Source organism: Gavia stellata, chromosome 3 (assembly GCF_030936135.1).
Source record: "Gavia stellata isolate bGavSte3 chromosome 3, bGavSte3.hap2, whole genome shotgun sequence".
NCBI classification, from domain to species: domain Eukaryota; kingdom Metazoa; phylum Chordata; class Aves; order Gaviiformes; family Gaviidae; genus Gavia; species Gavia stellata.
This window is the reverse complement of record NC_082596.1, coordinates 31999519-32021018: the sequence shown is the minus strand read 5'-3', so window position 1 is coordinate 32021018 and position 21500 is coordinate 31999519. Positions and strand designations below refer to the sequence as shown.

At 42.3% G+C, this 21500-nt stretch overlaps 2 protein-coding genes across 3 annotated transcripts; both read right to left on the bottom strand.

Moving 5' to 3' along the window:
- Positions 1-309: 309 nt before the first annotated feature.
- LOC104263788 (myelin P2 protein) lies at positions 310-4056 on the bottom strand. Of its 2 annotated transcripts, XM_009820619.2 has the most exons (4): positions 3984-4056; positions 2288-2460; positions 1925-2026; positions 310-360 (listed from the first exon to the last, which is right to left on the bottom strand). In XM_009820619.2, the coding sequence occupies exons 1-4, from the start codon at positions 4054-4056 to the stop codon at positions 310-312; spliced, it is 399 nt and encodes a 132-aa protein (XP_009818921.2). The 2 variants fall into 2 exon arrangements, with proteins under 2 accessions (XP_009818921.2, XP_059692347.1); XM_059836364.1 differs by lacking the exons at positions 310-360; positions 2288-2460 and having other exon boundaries at positions 1941-2026.
- A 6227-nt stretch (positions 4057-10283) lies between these two features.
- LOC104263787 (fatty acid-binding protein, adipocyte) lies at positions 10284-13468 on the bottom strand. Its single transcript, XM_009820618.2, has 4 exons — positions 13374-13468; positions 11962-12134; positions 11635-11736; positions 10284-10334 (listed from the first exon to the last, which is right to left on the bottom strand). The coding sequence occupies exons 1-4, from the start codon at positions 13444-13446 to the stop codon at positions 10284-10286; spliced, it is 399 nt and encodes a 132-aa protein (XP_009818920.1). The 5' UTR covers positions 13447-13468.
- Between the last annotated feature and the right edge of the window lie 8032 nt (positions 13469-21500).

The following is a 21500-nucleotide window of genomic DNA, read 5'->3' as shown; positions in this document are numbered from 1 at the left end:
ATTTTACTCAGAAATAGTCTGACCATTTTTACAGACAGGAACAACAGAAAAGATGGCACCATCCAAGAAAGAAAACATAAATCATTCATGTGGAGACAAAAACTCAATTTTATGTAGTGAGAAGCTTTTATTGGATCATCACAATACTTTGGATTAGTTACACTATGGCTCTGAAATATCAAATTATAGTGTAGTCATTTTCCCAATAAAAGGAAATAAGAAAACAAAGCACACTGCATGACGCTTTGGTCGCTGAACTAAGCTGAGTTTTAAGAGCCAGTCCCAGTCTGGTGCAGAGAGGTAATTTCTTCACACTCTTTCATAGACTCTAGTGCAGACAACTCCTTTCATGGCACATTCCTAAGGCATAAAGGAAAAGATTAATATAAACCTTTCGTTGACAGCAGGTGTGTCTGCTGCAGTAACCACTGAAGTCAGTGAAAATCCAGATGTCATGTTTTGCATATTTACACACTTTTTAAAGCAAAGGCCAAAGCTATTTTTGTATTGCAATGGGAGTAATTTTTATTTTAACATCTTCGGACTTAATTAAGTGGCATAAAATAACAAATAGATTGCAAAAATAGGTTCAGCTTCCAGAAACAAATTTACCTTCCTTGATATTATTGCTGGCTTGACAGAAATATCAGCACTAGCTAGTTTATTATAGCATGGCCCACGAACACTTTCAATTTTGCAAAGATTTTTTTTTTGTGGAAGCAGAAGTAGCCTGTGTAGTTCAGAGGTCAGGCTTCTGGCCTAAACCACTTTGCATTTATAAGTCATAAAATATTTCTCCTGACCCTCTCGCCTCAGCGGCCTTCAGTGGCTCCTGCTGTCTGCAGAAGACAAGGTTTCTTCCCCAGACCATTTTTAGGGAAGGGGCAGACAGCAGCACGATGATGTAAGAAGGACCATACCTCTCTGAGTTTCAAAGATGGTTTAGTAATTACCAAAAACTTACACAGAAATGCAGCCGCAATGAGAAGCAAAAACAAATCACCCTTCCAAATGTAAGAGAGCTTAAAACAAAATGCAGTGAGAACAAGCCAGCATGTAAAGGAGTAACGCTGCCGATTTCAAACAAGTCGCCCAAATTAGTCTGGCTCCACTCTTGAAAAACTTTAATGAACAAAGTATTTTCCTTCATTTGAAAGTGAAATCTTAACTTTAATAGTGAGCCTTACAACTAGGGTCCCTAAACTGTGTTATCGCTCTGGCTTGGCCAGCCCATGGCTTTCACATGGCTGCTAGAGAAAGGCGGGTTGAAGGGGGGGTGAGGGAAAGCCACCGTTCCCCCGCCCCTGGGAAAGACACAGTTCCCACACCGTGGCGGGTGTTTCGGAGGAGCCATCAGGATCTGCCAGTCCCTGCTGCAGGTCACCACGCAGGCTGGCATGGGCATAGAGGTGCTGGCTTTCACGCAATAAACCTCAAGCACCTGCTTAGTGTGCTCAGAATTCTCACGCGGGAAAAGCAAACAGAAGTGGCCTTTAGTGGAAATAGATGTGTGAAAAGGTGTAAAAACAGTTTTCTAAGGTGGACAGGCTTTATTCCAAAGATAGGAAAAAGGAAAGAGCCAGTCCAGGGACAGCAGTACCCAACTTGCAAACTTTTATTTGTATTTCACAGGTTTCTGCTATTTGAAATCCTAATTTCTTATAAGAATAATAATCTTGAGAGCAGTAAGTATGCTGTCAATTTATGGCAGCTCAGTCACTATAGTCACTTTAAAGGCATTTTGCTGTATAGAATAATATTTATTTCCTTCCAGCTTATTTCCTAAGCTTGGTTCCCTTTTTCTCCCTCTTAATTTATCTCATAAGCCAGAGAGAAAGCCAAAATTTACAGTCTATTTAGACAGAAGCAAACTGAAGGCTGCATCCTTCTGACCTTTATCAGTGTACAAGGAGTGTGAACTTACCACCACCATTTTCCCATCAACCAGTCTTCTCTTTATCGTGGTCTCTTTGCCATTCCACTTCTGCACTTGCACCAATGCTCCTTTCTCCAAGGTTATGACACTCTGCAAAGGCCAAGAGAAGAGTTTCAAACTGCAGTCTGAGCTTTGCATATTAGAGTAGCAATTTGCTTTATGTTCAGCAAGATCTGCATTCTTGGCTTATGACACGCTTAGTAACATCAGTTTCAGCACCACACTATTTCTTCTTTTAGTGCTTTCTTTGAATAGTTTGGAAAACTCATAGTGCACTAAGGGGGTAGGAAAAATTCCTTCTGGTGCTCTTCTAGGACGTCAAGACCACTCAGAGATCACCAGCCCCCTTACCTTGACTTTCCGGTCATCTGCTGTTGTTTCATCAAACTGCTGGCCCAGTTTGAAAGAGATCGTTGTATTTTTGAAGGTGCTTTCAGTTCTGATGGTTACTATGTCCCCTTTCATACTGATGATCACATCAGGCTTTGCCAGCCCACCTAGTTTCCGGGTAGCTAAGCCCACTCCTAGAAATCAGAAACAAAACTATCATTACATTCTAGCAAGTAAGAAACTCAGTATCCTTTCATAAATCTTCAGTGGAAGAATAAGGAACAGTTTCTTCTTGAATGCTCTAATGCCTGATTCAGATGAGACACTAATCTGTGAATGTGGAAGCACTGCATTCAGATGCTGAGGAAGCCCCAGCTGATAGAGTGCACCTTCAGCAAGAAATAAAGATATACATGAGTATATACTTGTGCACATTTAGCTAAGAAGAAACATAGATGGTTACAAATCTGCATGAATTTGTGTAGAGATAGAATGGGTAGAAAAATTCAGAGAAAAGGTCTATTATTTCTCATAAAAGCTTACAAAAATCTTTTTTAAAAAAATTCTTGACAAATCTGAGAATCTGCACTTTTGTTAACCAGCTGCATGGAAGAAACTGGATACTGAACTGCCAATATGCTGGTGCTTGTTCATTAAAACATACTGGAGATTGGGCAGTTCCTAGGTTGCTACTAACATCCCTTAAGGATCCTTACATCTAAACCTCAGTGAAAAGTACAAGTATGAAATATAAAAAAAATTGATGTATAAGAGTGAAGAGCTGCAGAGCGCTTCAGGGAAAATCCCATGTCAAAAGCCTTTTATATTGCCTAGTGCTTTTCAGTCCAGTTCATTGTCTACAAGTTGTGAGGTCTGGGGCAAGTTAGAATGAAGGCCACTGATGATGTATTGCTGTTTTATAAAAGCAGAAAGGGGATAGCTATAATTATTGCCTTCATTAATGCTATGCCTATGCTCAGATGAAAAGATCCATATAACAGGGTATAAAGCTATCTGTAAAGTATAACACTATTACTTGCAGTAATTATTCAATACTAAACAACTCTGTTCAGATGTTCAGAAAAATATCTGTAGCTGGACTTTCATCCCCCATTTGCTCTGGTTAACTAATTGACTGAAATTCTTTTGTTATTCAGTTTAACATTTCAAATAAAAGGAATCAGTGTCTCAGTGAATCATTTATATAGCAAAAGCAATGCTGTAGCTGACTGTCTGTGCACTTGCTATATAGGAATGAAGCCATCATTAAAATGAAAAACAGAGCCTAATTTATTACATTCCTGGCATTCTTCAGTAACAGATAGATTCATTCATAGGATTTAGACCTCTGAAACCAAAGTGTCACGAGACACCAGCTCCATTATATATTGTAAATTATCACAAGTCACAAGTTTAATGGTGCAAACAAGAGAAACATGAAAAAATGTTGCATCTCCATAGATTCTTCTTGTTACAGAAAAACAAATTAGATCAGGCCTGTTCATTTAGACAGAAATAAATTTATTATAGTAATTCAGCACCTACCTTTCTGTTTTTCCATTTTAGATGCTAAAGGAAAGAAATTAAATTATGCTAGAAAAGTAATTAAAGTGCTTTGGTGGTCAGGAAGAAGGCACCATCCATGAGCAAAGCATAAGATGAAGAAGAGACATTCCCAAAGAAAACTTATTAAAAAAAAAGAAAGAACATTTCTCACCCAATTCTTTCATATAGTCGTCAAAATTTTCACTGGAGATGAGTTTCCAGGTTCCCACAAATCGGTTACACATCGTATAGGTTTTGCAAGGCAGTGGTCCTGCAGAGAGAGGCAGTGGCCACAGCAGCTCTTGGTGGGAGTCAGAGAGATTGTGTGCCCGACTCAGACCTCGCTGGCCTCCTTTTAAAGATGCCCAGTCCCTGTAGCGGTCAGGACGGGCCAATGGGAGAGGCAGTGCCAGGGCGAGACAATGTGCACCTTGTCCAAGGCAGCCGTGTCAGTACCAAGGCTCCGGGTAACGCCTGCCTCAGCTTCCTCCACTGAAGAGATCAGGACACTGAGGCGTGCGTGGGGATGGGGACATGAAGTTACAACTGCATCCGCAGAGCAGTCAGGGGACACTGCGGTGGGGTCTCAGCAACACAGAGACACGCAGCACATTAGCACTGCATCATATGAAACCCAGTTCTGACTGTCCTCCCAATGCCATTCTCCTGCTATCACCATATAGAATAGAATAGAATAGAGTAGAGTAGAGTAGAGCAGAGTAGAGTAGAGTAGAATAGAATATTTCAGTGGGAAGGGACCTACAGTGATCATCTAGTCCAACTGCCTGACCACTTCAGAGCTGACCAAAAGTTAAAGCATATTAAGGGCATTGTCCAAATACGTCTTAAACACTGACAGGCTTGGGGCATCGACCACCTCTCTAGGAAGCCTGTTCCAGTGTTTGACCACCCTCTTGGTAAAGAAATGCTTCCTAATGTCCAGTCTAAACTTCCTCTGGCACAGCTTTGAACCGTTCCCACATGTCCTGTCAGTGGATACCAGGAAGAAGCCATCCTCCTCCACTTCCCCTCCTTAGGAAGCTGTAGAGAGCATTACCAATATTGTCTCCTGTGTGCTAGTCAGGTAAATCAAAGCCATGTGGATTTTGGGGAGGAGCTGTCAAGAAGCTGCTGTACATAATGGGTTTGGTTTTTTTTTTTTACTTTCATGATCCATCCTGGAAAGGGCATGTGCGTTTTATCATTTAAAGGCAGAACTGATTTATACTGTTCTGTTTTCTCCCTTTGCATCAGAGCAATGATCCCAAGCTGTGGGTTCTTTCCTGCACATAGCCCAGACAGCACCACAAAGAGAAGAAGCAGCCAAACTTCGCAGCTTCCTTTCTTCCACAACAGGGCATGTTCAGAAAATCAGTGCATCAGTGGAGATCAGCTCTCGTGCTTGGCAGGTGGATGGCATGAACAGAGGCTGTGTCATTAAAGTGCTTATTCTGAGTTCAGAGTAACTCGGTGAGAGGTGAGCAGTTTTACTGGATTGGAAAGAGGGCATATACTGCTCTCTTTTTGCCTTTCTGCACCTGGACAGTTGGTCTGTCATAGAGTTAAAGGCAGATTTAGGCCAGCGCAGTCATATAAGGCATTGCATTCAAATGTGTCCTACTGTTGTCAGATTTCTTCAAGTATTCCTGCTCCCATGAAGAGACTCCACAACCTCCCTGGGTCGACGTCTCCCTTGTACTGGGGAGCCCAGAACTGGACCCAGCATTCCAGGTGTGACCTCGCCAGTGCTGAGTGGAGGGGAAGGATTGTCTCCCTCAACCTGCAACACTCCTCCTAATGCAGCCCAGGACGTCACTCGCCTTCTTTGCCAGAAGGGCACACTGCTGGCTCATGTTCAGCTTGGTGTCCACCAGGACCCCCAGGGCCTCTTCTGCAAAGCTGAGTTTGAAAGTTTGAAAAGTTTGAGTTTGAACATTCAAAAACTTTTTAAAAATGTACATTTAGAACTATTGTCTTGTGATTAGTGAAAAACAGACACAAAGAACAAGTCCATAAACCTCATATATATTTGACAGGCAGAAATTTAAAGCATTGTAATTCAAGACACCTCAAACTGCCTGAAACTATTTAGTGTAAGACCACATCAACTGTAGTTCTGTCCTTCCCCTTCCTAAACCATCTTCCTGGAGAAAAAACCCTATTATTTGCTACATGAAAGGATTAGACGGCTTCTTTCTTACTTGCATGAACAGTAGTTGCCTGTTTATCTTTTTTGCATGATTACAGTTTCTGGGTTACGACCACTTATAGGGACTTTTCAGGTCTACATTGTAAGGATGGAGGGACACTGGGATTATAGGTTGTGGGACCACATTTCTTGTGTTTAGGGTAGAAAGAGTGAGACGGAGCTGATGCTGGGCTAAGGAGGGTGAGGTTTGGGTCTCATCTTGAAAGCTGTCGTATGCAAGAAGGGGAACATGCTTAAACAGGAAAACAATACATCCTGAGCAGTGAAAATATTGTATTCTTTGGATTATACTGTGGTGCTGGGGAAATAACAAGGTCTTAAGTCACAAATTTTGGTTGTATATGCAAAATATTTTTATCTCATCAGTCCTAACATCAACAAGGGTAAGTCGAGCAGAAATTCCCATTGCTGCTCAGGTCTAATTACAGTGCAGTGTAGGGAGGGAAAGTCTAGAGTGATTGAAAATAAAAACAAAGTAAACAAGAACTCTTTCTCCCCCACAGTAGGAAGCAGATGCTATATCTCTAATATGTAAATAAATGTCAGCCTTTTAAGGTATTTTCCACACAAAGCTCTTCTAAAGCAGAGATGCATTATGTCACATTTTGTGTAAAGAATAGCTAGCTCTTTTATCCAATCTCTGGGAATGAGAAAGCTCCTCCTAAATGAACTATCCATTATTTCTCAAGGAATAATATGAAAATATTCTACCGTTGCTCCTCAGGCATTCTTTGTTCTTTCATTTAATTGTCTTATCCACATAAAGGCACTTTAACAAGACAAGGCTGGTGCCTTTGGGAAATAAAAGATGATTGGGATGTTGTAAAATCAGGCCCAAAGAAATTCAAGAGGAGCAAATTAGTCGGAATAGAACAGCTATACTGCAGTACCAGTAACCTTAAGAACAAAAGTGACAGAGATTTATTTATACAGACAAAACCCCAGTCTTAAGCAGTCTCAAACAATGTTGACATTGCTACCATCTATCTCTTTGTCACAAAGAAAAATCAGCACTTTCATTTAAAGGACTTACAGTCTAGAAAGAAGAAGAGCAGGGAATTATGTCTCAGTAGAAATAATATTTGTGGAAACCAATCTTTTCTTCAAGTTTAAAGGAAAAAAAAGTGTTAAGGATTGTGAGTACACATGATAAGATGAAGCTTTGATTCCTTTTTTTGCTTATGGTTGGAGTAGAACAGGATTTTAAATCAATACACTTGAAGATTGTGAAGCAGCACTAGAGATAACTAAAAATTTATAAAAATAGTGAGCTAAAAATGTGAAAAGACTATTTAAAGAAATATGGAAAGTAAATTTATGTCCATTTCTTTAAAGGAAATACGATCTTGGCAAATTCAGTGCCAAAAAAAGTCTAAATTAAATTCCTAGGAGAGTAATGAAGAAAACAGAAATAAAGCGGAGAACAGAGGCCAAATGCCTGCCTCACTGTGAGGACACCAAGGATGTTTTAACACTGACTCTATGGAGCTGAGGGATCGACCCTGAACACGAGGCCAGCAGTTTGCCTCTTCCCAATAGCTACATCGGAGGGTGCAAATAGCCACTTCTCTCCTTAGCCGGGGCATCCCATGAGACCATACCAAGACTGCTGGGGCCAAGGGATCGGGTGGCAGCTTGGGGCAGGCTGCAGAGCTGGGCACACATGGAGCTTGACTGGCCAGGATGCAAAAGTACTCTGAGTTCCTTCCAGTGGAAACAAAGAGTTAAAAGAAAAACAGAAAAATAACAGAAAGGTCAACACTCAGAATAAGCCTTGCTTCATCTTTCTCCTGAGCTGCTAAAAATCTGTGGGTGTGAGTCCCCTTTCCCTCCTGTTTTCCAAGAAACCTGTAAAAGAGTAGTAAGCGAATATGCTAGCAGGCAAAGATGTCCTCCTCTCAACATTTGAGGGTGCCTGCTCTGATAAGCGCGTCACCCATGGGGTTTGTAGGGGTTTGGTGAGATCCTCCTTTTTCAGAGAGGAACGCTATGGGATGGTTTCTGATTTTTGGAGAATAGTTCAGCATGACAGAAAAGAGAGGGGGACCTGTGCTGCTCTGCAGGCAAGGACAAGACACTGATCTGCCTTTACCCCTTAGAAATGTATGCTGTCACCTCCATCGAGGTCTGAGAGCACACACCTTTGTTTGCCAGAGAGGAATTATCTCCATTTATTCAAGAAGTCACTAGGCTGCTGCCTTTTTCAGAGAATAAATTTTGGCCTTCTTCAGAGAATAAATTTCAGACATGTTCATATTCTAAGAAAAGCATCACTAATACTTCCTATGGTGCTGTCCCAGAACGTCACTTTATTGAAATTTCCAAAAGTTGAAGTTTTAAGTGGCTTGGTTCATTCACAAAATCTGAATCCATTCATGAGGTACTAAAATAAATGGTGATGCTTTCAGAAGAGATTACCTGCCTCTGAAAAATCAGGCTGCGAGTGTCACAATTGTAACTGCAGGCTTTATTAAGAATGTAAGATTTCTGGAAAAGAAAGGCTGCTATATGAATATTGGAATATCGGAAATTTGACCTCTAAAATACAGTATTTCCATATCTGTGGGGTATATTTAACTATGGGCTGATCTTTAATGTCCGTATATAGCTTAAAGTCAATGTTGCTGCTTCTTATGATCATCTCTTCCACGTAGGTTTTCTGCCACTAAACTGTAGTTTTATCCTGGGTTTTGTAAATAATTTTGGTTCTTGTTAAGTGCTAAGTAGATTTAGTATTATGTGTATGGGGTACTCTGAAGAATACTTCCTTCCCCTATGCAACTGCTGTTCTTTAAGCTGACGAGATTTTACAACCGATGAAGCCAAGGTAAAAACAGGGGAGCTGTTTGTTTATGGTTTTTTAAACATCTTCTCCAGAATTTACTGACAGTATTTTGGAACTGCTCTTAAATGACTCCTTAGCTCCTCCAGAGTGTAGAAGTCCTTCTTTTTCTTTTCCCCTCTCCAGTTGTATTAATAGTGCAGAAACTTGGGAACGGTCTGAGTCATGCAGAGGAAAGTTCAAGTTTATGAGGTCTCTGCTGCTGGCAGTAGGGACTCAGCACCATCGCTTCTGAGAGCTGACCTCAGGAATGTCAGGAACATATGGAATTTGGTTCACAGATCTTAATCGCAAAGCTTGAGATATGCTCATTTCCCCATTTTTTGGTTACTGCACACATTTTCAGACTCTTCTTGTCAAGGCTTTCCCTAAACTTCTCTTTTTTTTGTCCTCAGTTTGAGTCCTCCCAGGTGGAGAAATCAGGTCTTCTCTGGACATGAAGTTTTGAAATAGGAGGCCAGGCCTAAGGGCAGTAGAAGAAGGTAGTTCAAGAGTAAGAAGAGTTGAAAAACATGGTGTCCAAAGGGCTTTGCATCTAGAGAGCCTTGTGTTCCCAAGACTGATCTAACCTAATGAGCTAGTAGAAAATGCATATAGGAAATAAAGGAGTTTGTATAGCTAGCAAACTTTTACAGGCTTTTAGTAAGCCTGAGAGTACTTTTTAAGCTATGATTCTTAATTCAGGGTTTTTTGTCTAATCTAGGACAAAAAAAGATGTTAAGGAAAGGGACGTTAACAAAATAATCACAGCTGAGAGCTACAGCAACTATAATTTCACACTTCAGGTGGAAGGGGACAAGACCAAGGCACTTCAGATGATCCCTGGGTTTAAAATTGTCAGCATTTGTGCAAGGAGGAGGTGCCTGGCTCCCTGCTCACATTGGAAGCCAATGCTGGGCATCCACAGTAATCACCCTCTTCCCTGCCCCAGAAACAACACCCTTCACTCGAAGCCAAGAAAAGCAGCCCTATTATTCCCCTTGCTGTGCACAGATTCCTTGCAGTGGGCAGCCCACATGCAGTGCTCACCGGAGGATGTTTTTGTGTCCAGGTCTACATCTATCACTGTCACACAACAAGTGCCACTCACTGGATAGTCTCCAATCCTCATTCTGCAGTGAGATGGGTCACAGTACCAAGTGTGGTACTAGCTCTCACTTGATGCTTTCCCTCATGGCACCCCTTCCAGTGTTGCATCCCCCAAAACCCCTTTCTGACAAACTCCAGCACAAGCACAGGTTGTAGAAAGCTGAACATTTTATTGAATAGCCACAACAAGTTAGACTAGCTGCACGTAACTGTTTTGGGATATATCTGTAAAAAGTACAGTTCTCTTTAAAATGGATTTGTGGAGTTTTTCTCCTTTGGTTAAGTTGTTTGTCTCCAGCTTTAAGCATTAGTCCTGTGTGAAGGCAGCTTCTTCATGCTTTTTCATAAACTCTTTTGCAGGTAACATTATTCATGGTGCATTCCTGGAAAGAAAGGCAAATTTAATCAGGTTTTAACTCTCACTAAATGTTTGTTGGTCAGAAGGTAAAGAATTACTTATCCATTTGGAGCCAGTATAACAAAAAATTTGCATTTCTCCTCCTCTAAAACCAATTGCCAAAACAGTGAAAGTCAAGTTTGAGAGCTTCAGAAACAGAAGTCTGAAATACAAGCACAGGACTGGAAGAACTGCTCCAGTGACCCCCAGGAGATTTCCAATCTCGTCTTAAAAACCCCTAAAGAAGGCTCCTAGGACTTCTATGGAGGGTGGTTGGCCTCTGGAGCTGGGCATTAATCTTTTTTCCTTTCACCTTTTGCAGCTGTGGCTTGTCTTCTTCACACACATGTGCACAACACATACCCACACATACACACAGAGAGTCCTACACAGCTTTCAGACTTGGCAGCTGCTGGTGTCAGCCTCTGCATGTTAGGCTCTGTCCTCATCTATTTTTCTGTTAGATCAAACTCTGTTTTGTTCGATCTTTCTTAATGACGTTGTTATTAAAAATTATTTCTATTTGTTCTCCTCTAGTCTCTGTCCAAAAAAATTTGCATATTAAATTTATGGACATACTATTTTTCTCTAGGGGAGAGCAGAACTCTACAGGAATTTCGTGTATGCATATTGTTTTGTAGCATGTAGGAATCCCAGATGCCTCTTATGAACACTGTTTTAGTCCCCTCCCAGATTCCTCAAAGTGTCTTTCCCAAAACTGGAGAGCAGTGCTGGGAAGTCCTGAACTGCAGGTGGGCCTCGCTGGCACTAACTCAAGCACAATACCCTCTGACCAGATAACACCAACTAACAGAGCTCGGATACATGTTTCTTTTTTTTTGCTATAACATCATATTATTGACACAGTTGTTGGTGATCCATGGTATGGTTCCAACAGATGGCTGTTGAGTCTCTACTGGAGATGAACAGGAGTATTTTGCAGCAGCACAGAGTGGACGCACTTAACATGGACTTTGCTAATGCTTCCTCTATACTGCCCAGGACTTAAAAATTCTGGTATGTAAAAATTTCCCTCACGGGGATGTTGTTTTTTTCTCCCTACTCTTTCCTAACCATGTCTTGCTATGAATGGAGAACAGGCACCTCCATACCATTCCATAAGTTTAACAGCATTTCAGTTTTAATATATACTCCAGAGAGACTTCTCACCAAGTGCACAGAGCCCTTTCAGATGCTTTCACTCCCTGTGTTTGAATCCAGTGTAATACATCTGCCAGTATATCTGCACAATGAATTCAGTGATTAAGTAACAAAAATGAACTCACCACCACCAGGTTCCCATCCACCACTTTTCTCTTTATGATAGTCTCTTTTCCATCCCACTTCTGCACCTGGTTCAGTATGCCGTTGTCTAGGGTTATGACATTCTACCAAAGGAAAAAAAAGCAAAGCGTGGCTGTTTCATCAGGGTGCTCTGGGCTGAAGAGAAGACTGTCTCCATGTCCAAACAGCACTGAAGCACTAAGCATCCATAGCACTCTTACCTTTGAAGGCAGCATTTCTACACTGGATGTCAAAAATCACAACTCTGTCCTCCTGCTCCCACATCCCTTCTGAGAGATGTATTTGGAAAGTGTCGTTTTTGGACTCACCTTTGTTTTTCTGTCATCTGCTGTAGTCTCATCAAACTCTTCACCCAGCTTGAAAGACACCTCTGTATTTTTGAAGGTACTTTCTGTTTTGATGGTTACCACATCACCACTGATGCTAATAGTTACATTGGGCTTGGCCACACCAGCCATTTTCCTGGTAGCAAACCCCACACCTGTAAATAAGACGGGGCACTATGAAATTTTTATCTTTATTCAATGTTTTCTCTTATTATTGGGAAAGAAAAGACTTCTGTGCTGATTACCCTGATACTTTCTGAATTTGTTATTAATTCTATGTTGCAGAGGTTCCTTTGTAACATCTCACTAGCTTGGTATGGTTATAGACTAAGCCAGGTGGAATGATGTAGGGAAATTCTCTGCTCTGTTGTTGTCAGAATGGTAAAAGCAATATTTTGAAGACTGAGACAAGATTTTAATGCCAGATACTTGTACGTACACTTGGTTGAAACAACTGCAGTGGTTTGTACACTAACTTGTATGCTAACTGTATCTAAAAGTAAATAAGCAGAAATATATGACAGTTTCTAAGCCACAAAAACAAACAAACAAACAAGAAAGAAAAAAAAGAAGCACTTTTTATATTTATCAGTGGCTAGGCTGAATAAAAGGAAATGATTAAGAAATAGCTGGCAATGGTTACGTCCTGAGTAAAATATGGGGTAAAGATTAAGAGTGCAGAAGTCTCACTGAAAGCTGTCTGAATGCTGCATAAGTCTCAGTAAGTATTTTACCCCTAATCTCTGAATAACTCCTGTACTGATCCAATCGGTGCAAGTTACTCCATACTTCCCCCACACTAAAAGAATGTGGAAACCTTTTAAAGCTCAGTTTTAATTCTAAGCAAGAAGTCTACACCTTTAGAGAAGAGTGTTATCCCTCAAATCTTTTGCAAGTATCTGCATGAATCCATGCAATTTTCTTTGTTAATATTCACTGGAGGCAGCTACAGAGTTTCATTCACTATAATAGCCATGACAATTAATTGTTCTCCTACTCCAGTAGCAATATAAAGAAGTTCAGGTGTGTTGCTTTTAGACATAGAGAAGCTTGTTGCATTCTAGCATTACACCACTTTGTATGTCCAAGGATAAAAGCTAATCCACACAAAATATTGAAGTGACGTGTTTTACTTGCTAACACTACTAAGTAGGCATACATAGACTTGGCTTACCTGAAACATTCCTCCCAATCAAGGTTTTTCTACGTTATAGGAATTTGACACCACTAATTCAAACAGCCAAGTTCTCCAGTTTAAGACCATCTGATCAAAACAGTTGAACTAAAACCCCCTTGGTAAACAGCATAGCCAGAAGAAGCAAGTAAGGAATAAAGTTCAAAATCAGCATTCCTTCCCTGTCCCAGATACAACGACTCCAAATAACAATTCTCACCCAGCTCTTTCATATAGTCCTCAAAGTTTTCACTAGAAAGGAGCTTCCAGGTGCCCACAAACTGGTCACACATTTTGTCAGGCTAGAGAGAAGTCTTCCACAGGATCAAGCAGAAATGCAGGACAGGAGGATAGTATGAGCTCCAGGAGATCAGGAGTTATCTTTAAAAAGGAGCCTTGGCCACATGATGCTCTAGGATGACCAATGAAGAGGGAGTCCCAGTGCCCAGTGTTTTCCTTCCTCCCCTACCCCTCCTTTGCCAGTAGGTCATAGTGTTATTATTCATATGCCCTTACTAGCACAAAGATCACTGTCTTGTTTTTATTTAATTATTTTTGTCATTCAAGAACACTCCACCTTAGAGGCAAATAATTAAATCATATTGCCTTTCAGAAGAAAAAGGTAGGCTCAACCCACAGAGGGTTATGTTCTCTTCCATACTCTTTTCTTTCATTTCAGTCCACCATATCAAATGGGCGCAGCTAAATTCCTACACTGTAAGATCTGAAAGGCTTGTTGGGATAATTTAGTTTGCTTTCTGAACCCCTGCAGTCAGAGATTTTCTCCAGAGAGGCACCGAATTACACAAAGAAGTGGATTTGGAGCAGAAAGAGAGAGTGGTCGTGGCTGTAGAAGGGTAAGGTAATAAAATGGCTTCCTTGATTGGGATCTCCTTATCATTGCACCACCTGAATCAAGGTCTGTATTCTGCTTTTATGTGATGGAGACGGGATATAGGGCTCTGTGAAAAACTAAGTAACAAAACAGATGATTTTTCTCCCTTTTGTTCCTGTGCTTTCTGAAGACTTATATCCCAATGACTACATTATGAGTAGTTATGGCATAAAGCTAGGCTCTGATATGGACCCACCAAAGGTCCCTGGACACTTCATTTGTTTTCTGTTTGCTCTGTTCAGGTAGTAATCTGTTTGAGGCAACATGTGTACAGGCCTGCCATAATGAGGTCCACCTTGACTGATCCCCTAAGCCCTGTCATAGCTCAGATCACAAAAAACTGTATCAGAAAGCAGTCAATCAATTTCTTAGACTTTCCTTTTGGCTGTAACATGCTCTTCCAATGGCAAAAAGCAGATAATAAGTGCAGACTCCAGCGCCTGCAATTCTCTTTAGGTGGATTTCCAGGAAATACTCTGCTGGTTGTTAGGCATCAAGTATGTTGGTCCACAGATCTTTGTACTTGTTGACTTTGTAAGTAACAACGTTGTAGAAAAATTATTTATATAGGAGTGTAAGATCATAGGGAAGTTCGGAAGGGAAGGGAGGTCAGGAGGTCTCCAGCACAGCCTCCCACTCAGGCAAGGCCACCTCTGAGCTCAGACCGGGCTGCTCAAGACTGTGCCCTGTTGGGGCTTGGAAACCTCCAAGGACGGAGCCAGCACAGCCTCCCTGGGCAACCTGCACCCCTGCCCAGCTGTCCCCCAAGGGGAAAGGGTCTCCTTATCTCCTGCCTGAACCCCTCTTCTTTCAGCTTTTACTCATAGTCTCTCATCCTCCCCCCATTCACTGCTGTGAAAAGCCTGGCTCCAACTCCTCGGTCACTTCCACATAGGTGTCTGCGGGTGCTGTAAGCACTCCCAAAGCCATCTCTTAACCAGGATGAAGCACCCCAGTCTGACAGCCTCTCCTCACAGGGCAAGTGCTCCAGCCCCCTGAGCATCCTGGGGGCCCTCTGCTGAACTCACTCCAAAACTGGGTGCAGTTCTCTGGATACAGCGTAATGGGTGCTGAGGAAAGGGGAATAATCACTGCCATCAACCTACTGGCTGTGCTCCTGTTCACACAGCCCAGGATGTTTTTGGCCTTTCTGCTGTCAGGGCTCAGCTCACTGCCCACCAGGACCCTGCGGGCCTTTTCTGCAGAGCTTCTCCCTTGCCAGTCTGTCCCCAGCCTGCATTGCTGTGAGGGCTGAATATGTTTGTACATGTATCGTTAGTTACCGTCTTGTGCCTTTAAGACTGCAGACTGTGGGAAAAATTATTCTTTTTTACCTTTTTTTTTTTCCCCCTAGAATAGCTAATCTTAGGTTTGCTCTAACCTTTTTTGAGTTTTTGCATATTTACTAACTTTGGTCTAATCCCAAAATAAATAAAATAATATTCTAATTATTGAAGTCGCCAATGCCTTTCCTGATAGGTTTTCTCAAGAGTATCACATGCTCAGGTTCTCTTTAAAAGGAAACTCTGAGGGGCCCTGAAGCTTGTGTCATTATCTTGGGGTTTTTCACTTAGGATTATTGGCTTGAGAAACACTGCACCATGTGTGAGCAGTTTGTAGGAACCTGAAAACTCAAATCCAGTAATTTCATAATGAGTACTTGGAAGTATCAGGTGAGGATAGCTGCAGTGCCCTGGATAGAAAGGATGAGATCTGGCTGAACTCAGTTCCTGCGCTTACTTTTCTTGCCTTTTGGGAACTGTTCTGTGTGTGGCTTACTACAATTAGCATTCATTTCTTTGGAGGGGAAATAGGGCTTTTATATTCAAAACTATAGCCTGAGAGAGGGGATTGGCCTTCCTTTGGTGTTAACAGCTGCCTGCAATGCTTGTGCTGCTGGAAGAGTTTTTTGGGAGAGAGGTGAAGCACCTGTACCATGCAAATCATTTTGGAGCAGACAAGCTCACCCTCCCTAGGCAGTCAATCACTTGCACCTATTTAAAGTGAATCTGAGCTATTTGTAGATGTCTTGCAAACACGATGACTCAAAAATGCAAGAAGAAAGCCAGCTTGTGGGTTGACTTGCTTGTTTACTTCAAAGCAAGCAGCTGTCTGGGAGCAGCCTCATGGCTCTCACTTGGGAAGTATCCTACTGATGGTCTCCTTTCCTTTGGGAGAGACTTCCAGTGACAAGAGATAAGCTTGTGGCATTGATGTCATCTAATACAAACCCTGCCTGCTCTCTGGGGCAAAGGCCTCAAGTCATACACCCCTGCTGATAAAGACTGAAGTGCTTAATGGTCATGAAGAAATCAGTGGGGCTTCTCAGCCTGGAAGCTTAGGCAAACCTGGGATTCGTGTCACTTGCAGAAGTGTCTTGCCAGCAAGAGCTGGGCAACCTGGCTAAACAGCCCTGTGGTCATCAGCACTGATGGGATGTAATACCACCAAAAGCAAGGGCGTCTTCAAAAGTGTAGAAACCTCCTGCAAAATAAGAGGGAATTTTGAAGAAACCACAGCAGGTAAGAGGTAAACCAAGGAAGGGAAGCTGGTGAGGGTCCATCACAGTGAGGAAATGCTGGCAAAGTAAATTCGTCACAGAGGGAAACCCTGTCTCTTAATCCTGATATGAACTGACGTGGCTGAAGTCTGCGAACAACACTGATACACCATCTACAACAGGGTTTTGGGGTGCTGTGACCATTCAGGATGGTTCCTGATGCAGGAGGTGCAGAAGTGGAATAGCAAAGCAGCAGCTGTGCAGGAGAGACCAGTGGATGGGAAGGTGATGATGGTGGGTTAACTCTTGCTCTCTGAGTCAGACCATCAGTGGAGATCTACTTGAGATAAACAGCTTTTTACAAAAATGAGCACAGTAGTAACCTGCCTTTGGCTCTTGTGGGCATGCAGGAGGAATGATGCTGCTTCCACTATAATATGTGAGAAAGAGCATACTTATTCCCATAGTCGAGATCTGTCACTTAGGACAACTTTTTAACTGAGGACTGTGCCAAAACTTTCCTGGTACTGTAGGTATATATGGATTTGTCAAATAAAAATACAGCTTACTCTCGAATGTGAAAACATGAATTACCAAATCACAGTTATGACTACTAGCAACACTCTGCTTAAATAAAGGCTTCTTTCTCTAGTTCCTCCTTGTCCCAGAAGGGCAACAGCGTACAACTCCTTTGACTGCTATAGCTATTGAACTGGTGACTACCAATGAGCAGCAGTGTATTAGGCTTACACAGTTGTCTCCATAGTTCTGCTACTCTTTGAATCAAAAACTGGGATGAAAAGGTGAAAAGACATCTGTGCTCAGTTCCACACCTGATGCTATAGCAGACTCTTGCCTGTTGACGATGATTTCTGTTGAAAACTTTCTTAGAAGGAACGTGGCCTCTCTGTGGGGTTATTGGTGGCACAGATCACAATGTGCATAGTAAGAAAAAATACGTCTTCTTGAAAAAGTTGTTAAAAACAGTGATTTCCCCTTAAGCAGGGAAGGAACTGTGGCTTTGCTGCAAGCTTCCTGTTCAGGCACAGTAATACCTATCGAGAAGATGGGCTATAACAGCTCTCGTGCCAGGAAGGAGGGACCATGTCACACTGTCTGGTACTGCTGCAACCTAGACCAAGCAATAAGTTTTCTTAATACTTCTCTGGCTAGATACCAGAGTGAGAATCTGTTCTAAGGCCCCAGGGCAACTTCAAGAAAGGTGAGCTAATGTCAGAGAGCAGCCAGGAACGGGTAAAAGGATGCCCACCTCTGCTCACCAGCTTGCTACTGTCATTTCTGATTAACGTTTGAGACAGGTGAATTGCCTTAGACTTCTGCTTAGCCAGGAAAAGCTATAACTAAAGCTTCAGTATTCATGATGTAAGGCACTGACTTTACAAAATACTGGCTTCAGTTGGTTTGAAAGTTCAAGAGGCCAATTGGTTTTCAGTGGTTTTTTTTTCTCTCTTCTGAGGAAAGAGGTGAGCAGGAGACACGAGCAGGTCCTGTTTTCCTATGCTCAGTAGAGCGGTCCCCAGCAGCAAACTGATGCTCCCCCCACTCATTGCTGTGGCTTTAGGCCTTGCTCAGGACTGAGGGTACAACTGCAAATGGTCACTTTGCTGAAGGAGTCAAATTTTGCCAGCAGCAACAACAAATCTGTTGTTTCCTTGAGTGGCTACCGGCACCACTCTACCCAGTTACATTGCTGGGCTGTGACATTTGGAGACCTCAGGCTGGTGGGCCCCAGCGCTTGACTTTTAGTTTTAGTGATTCTGGGTTCTTGCATTTCCTCCTGGACTTTAGCCCAACCAGTGAATACTCCACATGCTTAAATAGGTTTCCAGGATCTGAAAGCAGGACTGTGAAAATTGAAACATCTAAAAGGTGTTTCTGAAACACTAAGCTAAGTTTGTGGTAACGCTACGAACAGAAATGAAATCTCGTAACTTCGAAGCGTAGTAAGACCAAGCCCAAAACACAACCTGGTGGTTGACACCATTAACTTGCAATTAAAATACACATGATTACATTTTCTGAACTTGCTTTAAAGATGAAGAAAAAATGCAGGTAAAGCTGGAGTGAATGGCAAGCCTCTGGACCCTTGCCGTTGCTGGGTTCTCGTGAGAGTAGTGTTGACAGATGAGGTTCTGACTTTTCTCAGCAGATGGCATGGCAGTAATCTATGCTCTCAAACATTTGTAGCTCATGCCAGGTGACTGCTATTCCTGAGGAAAACACTGACTTCTCGTACACTGCTCTAACGTGTATGTGTTCCCTCACTCCTGGAGCAAGTCAGCTGACAGTGTGAATCACATCAAGCAACACTATGAATTGCAGGGAGTGAGTTAGAAGGAATATCAGAAAAGTACGGAAGGAGGAGTATTTGCAAATCAGTTTTCTTTTCATTGCAATGGGAAGAAATGCAGGTATGCTAGCTCCTACAGGCATGCAGGTGATAGGCTTTCAGAACATAATGTGGGCATTTCTGTATAAGAATATTCAGAATGTCAGAGCTCTACCTCAGATACGCTGTATTCAGCAAATGCCATAGCGAGATTAATGATAAATCTAACTTAACTTAATCTAACTTAACCTTTATCTTAAGGTTTGTATGAGAGATCTTGTTTTGCTGGCTAAAACATAGGCACTGCAGATGTTTCATGTTTCTAACTACCCACCAACCTCCCTTGTCTAAAGAATAAGTTTAAAGATGTCTGAAGTTTCTGCTGCTCTAATTGGTTCAACTTTTTTCAAGTCTTGCACCTAACATCAGGGCACTTCCTCTTGAAAGTGTACAATGAAAGTCAGCCTTTTTCTGAGTCCCATTTTGTCTCATCTGTGGACTTCATTTCCCTGGACTTGCCTCAGAGCACATAAATCCTGCCTGTTCTTCTCCCCCACCTCCCTCCCTCCCCCCAAAAAAGAGAAAAGGTGTTTTTCTTTTCTTATTTTTTTATCCCTAAACTTGTCTCTAGATTTAAGTATTGCAGAAGACTTGCAAATGAAGAAAGTAGTGTTTCCTGAAGCACTTTTGGGTTTCTTCTAGCAATTTGAAGACTTTCTAATTACATTCTGAAAAATCCCTTTGCAGTCTTTCCCCAGATGCTCTTCTGAATTATCCCAGGTCATCCAGCTGAAACCATCTCTTGAAGCATCCATCTGATCAAAGCGATAAGACGGTTGGTTACATCTGCTTTGGGACTGCCCCACAGGACTCCTTTCCAGTTCTGCCTTATTACTGCAGCTCATACAATACAGCCTGCACAGAGCCAGACTTGCATCTTATTTCCACGTGGATCTGCATTTAGAATCCTTCCACTGTTTTCCTTTTTGTTTGTTTCTTGCTAGATACTTTTTAGCAAGCTGAGAAAAAAAATTTCAAATAAAGATGACAGATTAGTGCATTTTGGTAACATGTAATACCTTGTAAGTTTAAACTATTCCTACCAGTGATTGTCTTTCTCTTAATAGTTACCCTCTTGTGAGGCGAGAACATTCCCAGGATTTCACTTCTCTTTCTAAGAAAGTGAAAGAAAGAACAAAGTGTAAGAGCAATATTTCAACAAGACTAAAAAGACCCAGCAGAACATTTAAGCTTTGCTGAACCTGCACTTTGAGTAAATATACATGCTTTTTTCCAGCCTTGTTTCTGCATTGCTTCAGTCTGCATGTCGCAGTTTATTGCTAGCGATGCTTTAATCTGACAGCTTGCTCTGAAACTTTCGGAGATCTCCTCTTGTACTTGCCAGAAAGCTCTCTGTTATTACAGATGCATTTGGACCGCATCCAAAGACCTATTGCTCCACGTAAAGGAAAAGAAAGAACCTGGGTATGAAATGCCCTGAGTTCAGAGACGAAGCCTTACCGAAAACAGCACTCTCCCTCTACGTGTGGCGAGTAGCGGTGGGTGTGAAAGCTGGTAGAGCTCTCCCTGCAGTGCTCTGCAGCTGACTGCTGCCCCCGGGCGCTGGGAGCTGGAGGGAAGGAGAAGGAGCGGTTTGCAGAGGCCACCAGCCGCTGCCCAGCCACGCACCTTACCTGGGCCAGTGGCCTCTTACAGCTGCCTCCTCTGCAGCATCACCGCTGAACTTCACTGTCACAGCCACCTCGCTTCATCTCGTCTTGTACCAGATAAAGTAGGTTAGGAATCAAAAGGATCTCTGAGGAAAGAAATGCAAAGCGTTTGGAGAGCTGTCTTGCCAGAAACAAGTCAACATTGCTTATGTTCGGCATGTAAAAACTCACATCTCCAATCAGGGAGTGTCTATAAAATGCATTGCTTAATGTCAGGTAGTAAACTAGCTCCTCGCTCAGGATGCTGCAGAGGGGCTGGAGGCACAGGGCAGCTTGCACAGGGAGGACAGAGTTTGCCATCACATGTGCTGCATCCCTCCCAGCAGGCACCTTCAGCAGACGTGGGCAAGGTATGTCCCTATGGCTCTTGGTGCCCAAATCCCTAACCGCAGCCAAGCCTTAGTTTTGGCATACACAGAGCCTCTAAAGCTGCTAGTGACAATAATGACACCTAGTTGAACACTAAAATGGACCCTGCAGCCCAAAAAGCTGCTTTCTAAACCTGCTTTCTACTTTTTCCCCTCTGGAGGATCTCATCACAGCTGGCAGGCATGGGAAGTTGTGCATCTCTAGTGGAGACATGATCTTTCAGGAAAAATTAACATCTTCAGCTGTCCTTCTCAGTACTGGCAGCCATTTCATTGGCTTACCTTCCTTGTGCTTTAAAAGAGGTTTCTACTTATCTCAACATCTTCCCAAACTCCTCCAAGTATTAAAGGCTAAAGTGCTGCTTCAGCTTGTAACTGCTCAAACTGCTGTTTTTGAACTTTTAGAACATTATGAAGAAAGAAACAGACCTTGTTCTACACTAACATCAAAGCCTTGTCCCACACTAACGTCAGCTTTTTGTACTTGCATGCTAGCTATTGTAA

What these genes read in the sequence shown, in the direction of transcription:
- LOC104263788 (XM_009820619.2), bottom strand. Translation starts at nt 4,056, where the DNA reads ATGTGTAACCGATTTGTGGGAACCTGGAAACTCATCTCCAGTGAAAAT. An exon ending in CGACTATATGAAAGAATTGG is followed by an intron (nt 2,461 to 3,983) that starts GTGAGAAATGTT and finishes TCTGATTTCTAG; the next exon opens with GAGTGGGCTTAGCTACCCGG. An exon ending in TTGATGGGAAAATGGTGGTG is followed by an intron (nt 361 to 1,924) that starts GTAAGTTCACAC and finishes TTTATGCCTTAG; the next exon opens with GAATGTGCCATGAAAGGAGT.
- LOC104263787 (XM_009820618.2), bottom strand. Translation starts at nt 13,446, where the DNA reads ATGTGTGACCAGTTTGTGGGCACCTGGAAGCTCCTTTCTAGTGAAAAC. An exon ending in GGACTATATGAAAGAGCTGG is followed by an intron (nt 12,135 to 13,373) that starts GTGAGAATTGTT and finishes TCTTATTTACAG; the next exon opens with GTGTGGGGTTTGCTACCAGG. An exon ending in CAGATGACAGAAAAACAAAG is followed by an intron (nt 11,737 to 11,961) that starts GTGAGTCCAAAA and finishes TTCCTTTGGTAG; the next exon opens with AATGTCATAACCCTAGACAA.